Source organism: Puma concolor, chromosome E2, assembly GCF_028749965.1.
Source record: "Puma concolor isolate L17-30 chromosome E2, mPumCon1.1.hap2, whole genome shotgun sequence".
In the NCBI taxonomy this organism is placed as follows: domain Eukaryota; kingdom Metazoa; phylum Chordata; class Mammalia; order Carnivora; family Felidae; genus Puma; species Puma concolor.
Window position 1 is genome coordinate 51,697,204 of NC_141681.1, and position 12,322 is coordinate 51,709,525.

General features: G+C 55.7%; 1 protein-coding gene and 1 non-coding gene across 2 annotated transcripts; one reads left to right on the forward strand and one right to left on the reverse strand.

The window, feature by feature from the left end:
- The first annotated feature begins 476 nt into the window (after positions 1–476).
- On the forward strand, positions 477–7,400 carry FOSB (FosB proto-oncogene, AP-1 transcription factor subunit). The gene is made up of 4 exons (XM_086690111.1): positions 477–1,175; positions 3,109–3,429; positions 3,645–3,752; positions 4,745–7,400. Exons 1-4 carry the CDS (start codon positions 1,050–1,052, stop codon positions 5,204–5,206), a joined length of 1,017 nt encoding a protein of 338 aa, XP_086546237.1. The 5' UTR covers positions 477–1,049; the 3' UTR covers positions 5,207–7,400.
- A 2,784-nt stretch (positions 7,401–10,184) lies between these two features.
- TRNASTOP-UCA (transfer RNA opal suppressor (anticodon UCA)) lies at positions 10,185–10,271 on the reverse strand. Its single transcript has one exon. It is a non-coding gene; the product is annotated as a tRNA-Sec (tRNA).
- Between the last annotated feature and the right edge of the window lie 2,051 nt (positions 10,272–12,322).

The window sequence follows — 12,322 nt, forward strand, 5'->3', positions numbered from 1 at the left end:
GGGCTTCCAGAAGTGACGGGTACCAGTTCACCGGGGTCTTCCCCAGGCTAGCTTAAGAGCCTATTAATACCGGCCCCCGGGGCGGCGCGGCACTGCGCAGGCGCGGGTGGGTTCCGCAGGCGCGCGGGGTGAGCGCGCGAGCGAGCGAGGGATTCCCTCTGACGTAATTGCTAGGATACCAAACAAACACTCCGCCGCGCCGGCCGAGATCCTTATATGGCTAATTGCGTCACAGGAACTCCTGGGAGGCGGGGCCGGGATCCCCTCCCGCCGAGGACCCTGGAACTGAGCCCGCACGACCCCCAGGGCCGCGGGGGTGATTCAGGTGGACAGATCGAGGCTAGGGTAGACCTCTTGCCGGACGGCGCGGGGCTGAGTTCCGCAGGACCGGAGATTTTAGGAAGTTTGTGGAGCGCTGGACGAGTGACGTAAGCAGGGGGGCGGGTCCCGGACAAATAAATACAGGCTGGCGGCTTTGGGCTTCATTCATAAGACTGAGAGGTACGGCTTCGGCAGGGACAGGCGGAGCTGAGACTTGGGGACTTGATTGTTGTGGTTCTTGGGGGCTGTGAAGTTCGCTTTATTATTTTTTTCCGGAGAGAAAGTTTTGGGGAGGATTCTTCTAGATAATTCTACATTTTATTTTGGAGGAGCGACTTACTCTTTTTGTCTTCTTTATTACTCCCCTCCCCCCGTGGGACCCGCTGGACGCGTGGAGAAGACCGCACCCGAAGCGGATTCTATACAGCAAGACAGCGCTTTCCGCCTCTGGGGGAGCGATCCCCCCCACGCCCCTGGGTCCTACGGAGCCTGGACTTTCAGGAGGCACAGCGGCATCTTGTGGGGGCCTGGGCACCGCAGAGGAATTGCACAGAAACTTTGCCATTGTTGGAGCGGGACGCTGCCCCCATCCCGAGTTTCCTCGGACAGCGCGCTTTGGGGACGCGCTCGGCTCACCCCGGACTCGCACCTTTCTCTTCCACCCGGCCATAGCCTTGGCTTCCCGGCGACCTCAGCGTGGTCACAGGGCCCCCCCTGTGCCCAGGGAAATGTTTCAAGCTTTCCCCGGAGACTACGACTCCGGCTCCCGGTGCAGCTCCTCACCCTCCGCCGAGTCTCAGTATCTGTCTTCGGTGGACTCCTTCGGCAGTCCACCCACTGCCGCCGCCTCCCAGGTAAGTTCTAGAGGGTTGGGGTGCTGCTTTATGGGTTTTCTTTCTTTCTTTCTTTCTTTTTTGTCAGGGTGGGAACGCGCCATCCCCCCTCCCAAATAAAGACGCATCAAAACTCAGGATCTGAGAGAGAATAGGCTCACCGCGCACTTTGCAAACTGCAGAGTCGGGGCGTGTTTGCAATTGGTTGTGTGCGTGGATCGCAGGAAGGGAACGCAGAGGGGTTAGCTTTGGGGGTGGGGAGAATGCTCCGTTCAGTGCAACGTGTATGCGGTAGCCGGGCTGCGAACTTTTAGCCTGCTCCGGGACTGCCCCCGACCCAGGTCGCCAACCTGAAGCTAGCTCAGTTAGGCAGGTGGAGAAGTCCCAGGGAAGCTTCCAGTAGCCTCCTCCCTTTTCCTTCTCCAACCGAGCGCCTACTCCGGCATCGGGTTGCGCTCGATCCAGCGGGTAAGCTGGCCTCGAACCCTCGCTTGGAGGCGCTGCCTCCGCCTCCTGCGCGGAGACGTAACGGGGGACCCGTGCGTAACGGCTGACGCGCTGGAATCCTCCGTCTGACGCGGGGCACGCACGGCGCGCGGCGCCCCCTTCGTCCGCCCCGCCCCTGACGTCCCGGAGCGTTCTATTTTGGAACGCCGGGGCCACGTTGCTAAGGGAGGGGGCAGCTCGGCGTTCCGATTGGCCGCCGCGGCGCGGGTTTTGGCCAATCAACTTTCCCTTCCTATTTGTAGGGTACAGTTCCCTTCCCCCTCTCTGTCCCCGGAACTCGTGGTTCCTTGGCGCTAGGGTCTCTTTTACGGGCCTCTAAAGGCAGAGCGAGGGGATTCCTGTCGCGACAGGAGCGACTCTCTGCGATCCAATGGGTCCGCGAGGACCCTGCGGCGAGCCGGCCCCTCCGATCTCAGGGGCCGAGGGTGCCTGTGTGCAGGGGTTTCTTTGGGAGACATGGGTGACTGTCACCCTTTTCTCCAGGCATACACAGACACAGTCCCAGCCCCTCTGCCAGATCCCTCTGCTGTGTCCGAGGACCGGACTGGAACCGCTAACCGCAGGGGGAACGAGCCAGGTGGTCTCCAGGAGCCCCGCCCTCTCTGGGCTTCCAGGACTCTGATTGGCCAGCGAGCCAGCCCTTCCCTCACCACGCCCCCTGGGAGAGTAGTTAAGCCTTCCGAGCAGTTCTAGGATTCCATTTGGGGGGTGGGGGGGTAGATGAGCGCGGCTCGGGCTCGGGGGCCCGGGACCTACACCCTTCTCCCTCCGCGGCAGTCTGAGGGTGCCCGGGTCGTCACTTTCTCTACCTGTCCGTCCACCGTAACCTGTCACTTGTCAGCCTCACCCCGTGGAGAAACAATTACTTGAAACGTTGTTCTAAACTCCTAGGCCTGTCCCCCAACACCCTTTTAACTAAGACCCCCGCCCCTGCACGGAGGTCTCATGGACCTTCCAGTCGCTCATCCCCCCGGCTCAGAGGGGGGTGTGTGTGTGTGTGTGAGTGTAGAGGAAGGCTTGGCCTCAGGCCTCTCCCTCTCCCTCCCCTTGCCTGTGGGGTGGGGGTGGGGTGTTGTGGCTGTGTGTGTGGCTGTGACTCCTTCCCGGGGGTTCTGTCACCCGGCTGTGTCCAGCCTCCTCCCCACCCCCCCCCACCTAAGAGTCACCAACCCGGGGTGTGATTCACCACCCGCTGGAACCGTGCAACCTTTCCCCGAAGAAGAAGGAGGAGGTAGAAGCCAGTTGAGCAGAAATCCTCTCATTAACCACTGCGTCACGGTGTAGTGGAAGGGTGGGTGTTGTGGCTTTTTGCCTGTGACACACACATCCACACCCGCTCGCCCTGTGCTCACTCACGGGGGTCGGTGTGTGTATGTGTGTTGGGTGTGTGTGTGTCGGTGTCTCTGTTTGTGTGTCTACGCCTGTGTGTGTATGTGTCACCCCGTAGGAGTGCGCCGGTCTCGGGGAAATGCCCGGTTCCTTCGTGCCCACGGTCACCGCGATCACAACCAGCCAGGACCTCCAGTGGCTCGTGCAACCCACCCTCATCTCTTCCATGGCCCAGTCCCAGGGGCAACCACTGGCCTCCCAGCCCCCGGCCGTCGACCCCTACGACATGCCAGGAACCAGTTACTCCACGCCGGGCATGAGTGGCTACGGCAGTGGCGGAGCCAGTGGCAGTGGTGGGCCTTCCACCAGCGGAACCGCCAGCGGACCTGGGCCTGCCCGTCCGGCCCGAGCCCGGCCTAGGAGACCCCGAGAGGAGACGGTGAGTAAGCGGCAACACAACTCGGACTGGGTCTAGGGAGCCAGAGAGGCAGTAACTTTCTCGCCCGCGGGGTGAGGGGCCACCCAGGCCTCTGGTGGCTACAGAAACCCTAGCAGAGGGTCCTTTTCTGCCTCCCGCAAGAAGAGGAGGTTTGGGGTGGATGGAGGAGGTGCACAAGGTGCCCAAACCTCATGGCCTCTATCTCTCCTGCTCAGCTTACTCCGGAAGAGGAGGAGAAGAGAAGGGTTCGCCGGGAAAGAAACAAACTGGCAGCAGCAAAGTGTAGGAACCGTCGGCGGGAACTGACCGACCGACTCCAGGCGGTGAGGATGGTCCCTGGGGGGGTGGGAGGGGGCGGTGAGGATACACTGAAGGGGGGGCTCTCCCCCCCCCCCCCCCCCCCCCCGTCCTCCCTCCTCGCCACCTGTGCCCTTGTCCTGGGCCGACAGCCAGAGGTTCCTTGTAAGGAATTAGGTACAGGTGTGGCCAGACAGGGTAACCCCAGGCATACACGCAGACCCCCACAAGCTCCTGCCCGTGCCTGCCCCGGTTGCTGGCCTTTAACAGAGGTCCCGCCCTTTCTCCCTTTGCGGCTGGGGCCAGCGTTAGCCCATTTTTGCCTCGGTGTCTCCATCTCTTCAGCCCCCTCCTGGAATCTCCCGGGATCCTTCCCGCTTTTACGTTCTGGAGAGTCCGTGAAACAAAATGCTCCTAATCCTACATCCGTTTCTTACCGCCTGCACCCAAAGTTCTCAGATGCTGGGCAGGCGGCATCCGCCCCCTCCCCACTCCCTGTTTACAACTTACCTGGGTCCCGGAGGTGGGCTTGCAGGGTTGATGTGCTGCCCCTAGAGGAAATCGGGGGAATCCTCTCCTTGTCTTCCTTACCTGGTCACCTCCCTGGGAAGCAGAGGGGGAGGGGTACCAGAGGGGAACAGGTGGCATTAAAAACACCGATCATTCATTCACTCAACAAACCTCTGAGTGCCTCTCCCAAAACCAGAGCCCTCCATATACATCTGGCCCCTTCTCAACTATCCACTGAACACATGGGGAAACTGAGGCTCCTGGGAGGCAAGACCCATGCCCCAAATCCATAGCATACCAGGACTCCATGTCCGGAGAGGGGGGGTGCTGGTGGTGGCGGGGGGGGGGGGGGGCAGGGGTGTCTTTCCTCTCAATCAGGAGCTGCCTTTCAGCCCCGGGGCCTCTGCAGCAAGTTCAGGCGACATGGTTCCGACCCACCTTCTCTAGTCGTTCATGGGCCTTTTTTTCCTCCTTCTTCCCTCACCTCCACGCCGCCGGGGGACCTCAGGAGACAGATCAGCTGGAGGAAGAAAAGGCAGAGCTGGAGTCGGAGATCGCCGAGCTCCAAAAGGAGAAGGAACGTCTGGAGTTTGTGCTGGTGGCCCACAAACCGGGCTGCAAGATCCCCTACGAAGAGGGGCCGGGGCCGGGCCCGCTGGCGGAGGTGAGAGATTTGCCGGGGTCAGCATCCGCTAAGGAAGATGGTTTCAGCTGGCTGCTGCCGCCCCCACCACCACCGCCCCTGCCCTTCCAGACCGGCCAAGACGCATCCCCCAACCTGACAGCTTCTCTCTTTACACACAGTGAAGTTCAAGTCCTCGGTGACCCCTTCCCCGTTGTTAACCCTTCGTACACTTCCTCGTTTGTCCTCACCTGCCCGGACGTCTCCGCGTTCACCGGCGCCCAACGCCCCAGCGGCAGTGACCAGCCTTCCGACCCCCTGAACTCGCCCTCCCTTCTTGCTCTGTGAACTCTTTAGACACAAACCAAACACACACACAAGGAAGAGAGATTTGGAAGAGGAGGAGGAAGAGAGAGAGAGGGGAAGAGACAAAGCGGGCGTGTGGCCTTCCTGCCTCTCGTGTCTGACTCCCTGCGACCACTGTCATCGGACAGGAGGACCTCCTTGTGTTTTGTGCCGCCTCTTGTTTCTATGGCCCGGCGAGGCCACAAAGCTGGTGACTTTGGGGGCAGGGGGTGGGGAGGGAATGGACACCCCCCAGCTGCCTGTTGGCGCTTTCACCTCATCCCAACCTCTGGGGAGGGGTGGGTGGGTGGCGGCGCCTCGCTTTGGGCAGAGGGAAAGGGGTGCTGGTAGTGGGGGGGGGGGGCGGGGGGGGGTGGAGTCTACTGGAATCTTCTCCAGAGAGGCCCAACAAGGAAATGCCACAGACCGCCCCCCTCCCCCACAATGTCTCCCACGCCCACCCTTCAGGGGGTGACCAGGCTGGTTCTCCCTGCTCCCCTGACCTTAGCTTATTTATCCGACATTTCCACATGGTTAGATCCTCCTCTGAATTGAGCCTCCCTTTAAGGGAAGTTGATGCCTCCTATGATGCCCTCCTACCCAGACTTAGTCTGAAATGTGAACCTTCTTCCCTGATTGTCCAGCCGCTCCCTTCCAGCAAAAGTGGCTCTGATCTGAATTCCTGGCCTCTTAAGGATCTCCCCCCATTCAGCCCCCAGCCGTCCTCTCGGATTACAGTGTTACCCCAAGCCTCCCAGCCTGGCTCAGCCTTCCCTCCTGGCCTTCCTTGCTGGGCCTCTCTGATTCAGGCGGCAGGGGGCGCTGTGATGCCCGTCCTGGAGCGCTTTATACTGTGAAATGAGTTGGCGGGATTGTGGGGGGGGGAGCCCGGTGGGACAGAACCCTTCCGGGGGGATTGTGCCCCCCACGCCTCAAAGCCTTTCCTTGGTCTCCCCTCCCCGCCCCAGCTGCCTCCCTCCTCCCCCACCAGTGAGTTAGACTCAAGGGGTGACAGAATTCGAGAGTGGGGGTGACAGCCACCCATCCGCGTGGCATCTCTCCTCAGGACCCCCAGCCCCAAGCCCTGGCCTTTTTATTTAAGGCCTGACCCCCTACCCCGGCCTAGGACGCCAACTTCTCCTTCCCCTCGGCACCCCCTGCATCCTTTCTAGAAAGGGAGCCGTGGGAGTTTGCCAGGGGGCCCAGTGTTTTTCCGGAGAAGATTTGAAGGCCGAGGCTTTGGCCCCTCAACCCCCCAATATTTTCGGACTGGCAAACTCGAAGGGGCTGGACCCCCGCGGTCCCAGCTTCCCTTCCCCAGCCCGCAGCCCCGATCCTTGGTTTTGCCCCCCCCCGCCCCAATCCCCTTTCCTTGTGCTTCACCTCGCGAGGATTTCATCGTGAGGCAAATTGATATTTTTTAACTTCGGGAGGGCCACGCCGCCTTCTGTGCTGCATGGAAAACATTCCACGTGCCCCGTCCCGCGCCCGCCTCCCCCGCCCCATGGCTATTTATCCCTTTCCTGGTTTCCGAAAAGGCACTTATATCTATTATGTATAAATAAATATATTATATATGAGTGTGTGTGTGTGTGTGCGCGCGCGTGTGAGCGTGTGAGCGCTTCTACAACCTCGGCCTAGGTCGCGTTGGGCCCCAAAGCAGTGTGCCCTTTGAATTGGAAGAACGCTGCTTCTGGAAACTTAGGAGTCGGCCCCTTTCAGGCTGTCTCTAATGATCGTCTCGGCCCCTCTGGTTGTTTCTGGCAGTCTGTGGCTGTTGTCTCTTTCTCGAGGGTCTCTTCCACTCCAGTCTTTTCTCTGCCTGTGTTTTTTCACCTGGTCGTTTCCATCTGTCTCTCTTCTGACTGTCCCCAATCGGCCAGCTGTCTCCTGACTCTCTGGGTTTTGTCGGGGACATGAGATTTTCTTTTTGGTGAGTGAGCCTGAGGGATCATAGACTTTTACAATCTGTATCCTTAAGGATTCTGAGTGTGAGTGCAAGACTGTGAGCAGGGCCTGGCCCCTGCCTGCGACAACTTACTGAATCCCCAGCCCCCCAACCCCCTGCTGTATTTGTGATTCTCTTTTTGTATTTTGCACCTGACCCTGGGGGGCGCTGGGGGCTGGCTGGCACTGGGCCACTACCCTCCCCCCCATGGTTCTGCACTGTCGCCAATAAAAAGCTCTTAAAAATGCATCTGCCAAGCTTCAGGGTCTGTTTGCTCCCGGTACCCATCACCTGCCCTCCTTTGGTGGGAGGGGGTGAGGTTAGATTGAGATTGCAGACGAGGTTTATCCTTACGAATCAGTCTACGGCAGGACAACAGGACACGGGAGGATAGACAGCCAGAGGGCTTCCCACAGGGCACGCCTCCTCTTGGAGAGGATGAGGCAGAATAGTAGGCGTGAGATACTGACATGCCCAAGGATGTTTCAGAGGCTTCCTGGCAAACGAGGAACTTAGGCAGAGCCCTATATGCTCGGGGTGACCTTAGCGAAGGTCGAATAGGTAGAGAAGCTCGAAACATCCATCCCAAATTACTGAAGATCACCTAAATATAGTATCGGGGGTCCTCAGGGTTATAGGAACCACAAATTCATGGCTCCCTTTCCACTGAAGACGAATTTCCTTTTACGCTTCACATGATGATTTTTTCATTTTTGAACGTGCAGGGGCCCACCTAAAATTGAACCCAAAATAGATGAGCCATCCCCAGTGCAAAATTCAAGCCCTATCTTATTTGCAAGCAGCAAGTACTCTGGGAATTAAGTGAGGGGCCATAGGTCATTCAGATGCCTTCGTAAAGGAATAAGCAGAAGTTGTCGTGATGGAATCCCTAAATTTATTAATCAATTTGAAGCATTTGCCAAATACCTACTGCGTGCCCAGCCCGGTGCCGGGAGGGCCGGAGACACTGCTGGGACTGAGACAGCGCCAGGCTCTCCCCTCCTAAGGTTCCCAGGCCAGTGAGGGACACAGACCTCTCGGGGATGATCCAAAGCGCACAGGGTTGGGGGAAACCATGGGGCGCGGAACCTGATCTGGGAGTCAGGAAAGACTTCCGTGAGGAGAACAGCTGAGCTGAGTCCTGGAGGCTGAACAGAGGACATAGAAGGGGATAGAAAAAGACGCAGTGTGCACACAGGACAGTTAGTGCGGACAGGGCTTGATACGTTGAGGGAGGTAGAGGTTCACAGTGGCTGGAGGAAAAAGTGTAGAGAAGCAAGCCACTTAGCGAAGACACGATTCTGCAGTCTTAAATTTCAGACTAAGAATTTAGATCTTCTCCTGAAGCCACCGGGGGGTGGTGGTGGGGTGGTGGTGGGGGGGTGAGTCATGGCAGGTTTTGAGCACAAGAAGGGTAGGGGCGGGTTTGTGCTTTAGGAAGACCACTTTCTTTCTTTCTTTCTTTCTTCTTTCTTTCTTTCTTTCTTTCTTTCTGTTTCTTTGATTCTTTCGTTCTTTCCTGTCTCTTTCTTTCTTTCTTTCTTTCTTTCTTTCTTTCTTTCTCTTTCCTTTCTTTTTCTTTCTTCTTTCTTTCTATCTCTTTCTTTCTTTCCTTTCTTTTTCTTTCTTTCTTTCTTTCCTCCTTCCTTTCTTTCTTTCATTTTCAAAAAATTTTCAATGTTTATTTCCTATTGAGAGAGACACACACACACACACACACACACACAGAGCCGGCAAAGACAGAGAGGGAGACACAGAATCCAAAGCAGACTCCAGGCTCTGAGCTGTCAGCAGGGAGCCCGACATGGGGCTCTGGCTCACAGACCATGAGATCATGACTCGAGCCAAAGTCAAGAGCCAGACACTTAATCCACTGAACCACCCAGGTGCCCCGTTCCTTGCTTGCTTGATTTTTTTCTTTTCTTTTCTTTTTTAAAAAATATTTATTTACTTAAATAATCTCTACACCCAATCTGGGGCTGGAACTCAAGACCCCAAGATCAGGGGTCATATGCTCTTCTGACTGAGCCACCTAGGAGTCCTGTAGGAAGACTGCTCTAACCACCAAGCTGAGGGTAGTTGGCAAAGGGGCAAGACAGGGGCAGGAGACCCGGGCTAGGCGGGGACACCCGTGTGTGCTGCTGGGGAAGCCCAGAACAGGGGCAGGGCTACGAGATAGGAGGAAAGGACGGAAAAGACATTAGGAGGCAGAATAGACAGGACATGGTGAAAAGCTAGCTTGAGAAAGAACAGGGCAGTGGTGACTAGCATGGGCCAGCGGTCTGAGAGGCCCGGGGCTGGAGGCCTACCAAAGCTGGGTGACCTTGGACAAGAGACTTCATCTCTCTAGACCTCAGTTTTCTCGGCAGCAGAATGGGGCTATGAGGAGTCAGTGAGCTCATGCATGCCAATACCGAGTGCAGAGTGAAGGTGCAAATATCACCATCCTCACTGCGTTGGGGCCACCTTGATCCCTGCCCTGGGATATCCCCGCCTTCCCTTGGCTAATCCTTGCTCATCCTTCAGGGATCTGCCCAAATATCACCCTGACGCCTCACCCGAACCCAGGTCTCCTTCCTAGATGGCCTCTAAGTTCATTACTTGCCTTCTCAGTAGTTGGCATCTTTGTAGCTGTTCAGTAAATGTGTAATTAATGATTACTTACTGTTTGTCTCCTTCACTGGACTGGGAGCACCAGAACCGGGACTGCCATCAGCTCTGTGTCGCCAGCACTGCCCAGTGCAGGACCTGACACCCAGCAAATACTTGTCAAATGAATGAATGAATGAATGAATGAATGAATATTTGACCGATTAATAAATACATGTGTGAGCAAATGACTGACTGAGGAATAAGCAGGTGATAAGGGAGAGAGCCGGCAAAAGTGTAACCGTAGGAAGAGACCCGCGTGCTGAAAGTTAAAACTGTGAGGCAGAGGGTTGCAGTGATATTTTTAGGCACCGGGTAGAGGGATGTTCTCTTGATAGCCCGTTCTAGTATCCAGTTTGAAGTGAGTAAAACGGAAGTCGTTGCCGCCCGAAAGGTGGAATTGAACCACTCTGTCGCTAGACAGCTACAGGTTTGAAGCCTGCACCCCAGACCACTGAGGATCATCCGGGCAAGACGCACGCTCCTCCACACAGCTATATAAAACCCAAGAATCCATATCTTTTTAGACTTATGGTCACATACTTTAGGCTGGTGTGAGATTGTTGATTCTGGTATCTATAAATTCTCCCCGGCTAGGGCACATATCCTTCCAGAATGTTACCTTTCTCTTACATGGCACGAATCATCCTCCCTTTGGAAACCATCTTCATTTGCATAGCGCCGCGCATTCTGGGAAGCGGTGTTCGAGGACGCGGCCCACTTACTTCTAGGTGTTAAAGGGCCAGAAGCCCCTTTTTCCAAGTGAGAGGTTTTTTTTGTTCTTGTTTTTGGTTTTGTTTTTAAGAGGAGAAACTCATAATTCGGCTTTCAGAAGACTCTTCCCCGAAAAAATCCGAATTCGAGTGAACGAATGCCAGCTAGAGTTTGACTTACCCCAGCCCGAGACGCCGGCGAGGCGGTTATAGAGCTGGTGCGACACCTGCTGTTCCTTTGAGGAATTTCAACGACCTACGGAGCCCTGTTCGTTCAGCTATTTATTGAGCGCCTACTAAGCCCCAGGCACCGTCCTAGACAGCGTAATGACAGCAATTCTGTCCCCATTGAGCTTAGCCACTGGAGATCATCAATTTCTGCACCTATATTTTTATGGCCAAGGAAACCAAGGCTTAGCAACGTATGGTATCGAACCCTAGTTCACACAGCCTATCCCCCAGGGGAATCCTAATGGCTAAGACCAAAATCGCGACCCTTTTATAATCTAAGTCAGTGATCCTTTGATCCTTTGACAACACTGTCGTTCCGGACCATATGAAACCTACCTGGGGCTCAAGTTCCCACCATAGCCTTACAAATCCTTATATTCTCGTTCTGTTCACTCCTCTGACCCCATCTCCTACTCCTTTCTCCTCATTTACTTGGCTTTCTGGCTTCTAGATCTCCTGCTGCCCGCACCAGGCATACTTTTTTCTCAGGGCCATTGCGTTTGCTGATCCCCTGCCTGAATCTCCTTTCCTCCACACGTCCACATGACTCACTGCCTCCCTTCATGCTGGCCTTCACTCAAATACCACCACTTGGTGAAGCTTTCCCTGACCGCTCATTTAACGTTTATTTATTTTGGGGACAGAGAGAGACAGAGCATGAACGGGGGAGGGGCAGAGAGAGAGGGAGACACAGAATCGGAAACAGGATCCAGGTTCTGAGCCATCAGCCCAGAGCCTGACGCGGGGCTCGAACTCACGGACAGTGAGATCGTGACCTGGCTGAAGTCGGACACTTAACCGACTGCGCCACCCAGGCGCCCCCTTGACCACTCATTTAAAATAGCAAAGACCCTTCATTCTATCCCCTTACCCTGATGGACTTTTCTCCATCACTCCAATCACCACGTGCCATGTTCTACGTCTGTTTGCTTATTGTCTGCCTCCCTCTAGAATAGCGGTTCTATAAAACTATGGACTTTGTTTTGGTTTATTTCCATGTCCCTACTGCCTAAAGAGTGCTTGAGAACTTAGCAGATGTTTGGAGACAGGTAAATGTTTGTAGGATGAATGAAAGGTTATTATCATGATCCTTCTCTGAACCTGAGTTTCCCCAACTGGAAATCTGATTTCACTGGAGGAATCACAATGAGCAGAGGGACATAAAAGGCTGGGAGGCACTCAATAAAGGCTGTTTCGGGGCGCCTGGGTGGCGCAGTCGGTTAAGCGTCTGACTTCAGCCAGGTCACGATCTCGCGGTCCGTGAGTTCGAGCCCCGCGTAGGGCTCTGGGCTGATGGCTCGGAGCCTGGAGCCTGCTTCCGATTCTGTGTCTCCCTCTCTCTCTGCCCCTCCCCCGTTCATGCTCTGTCTCTCTCTGTCCCAAAAATAAATAAACGTTGAAAAATAAATAAATAAATAAAGGCTGTTTCAATCTCCAACCTGTTGCCAGCTTCTAGTGCAGGTGTCAAGGATGGGCCTGTGGGCTTTAGCCATTCCTGGACTCGGTAATTTCAACCAGTCCCTCTTACAAAGCGACACTGTCTTATGGAAAGTATGAATAGAAGCATCTTTAAGAAAA

Coding starts and splice junctions, on each gene's coding strand:
- FOSB (XM_086690111.1), top strand. CDS start 1,050: ATGTTTCAAGCTTTCCCCGGAGACTACGACTCCGGCTCCCGGTGCAGC. Junction 3,430..3,644: donor GGAGACCCCGAGAGGAGACG/GTGAGTAAGCGG, acceptor TCTCCTGCTCAG/CTTACTCCGGAAGAGGAGGA. Junction 3,753..4,744: donor TGACCGACCGACTCCAGGCG/GTGAGGATGGTC, acceptor GGGGGACCTCAG/GAGACAGATCAGCTGGAGGA.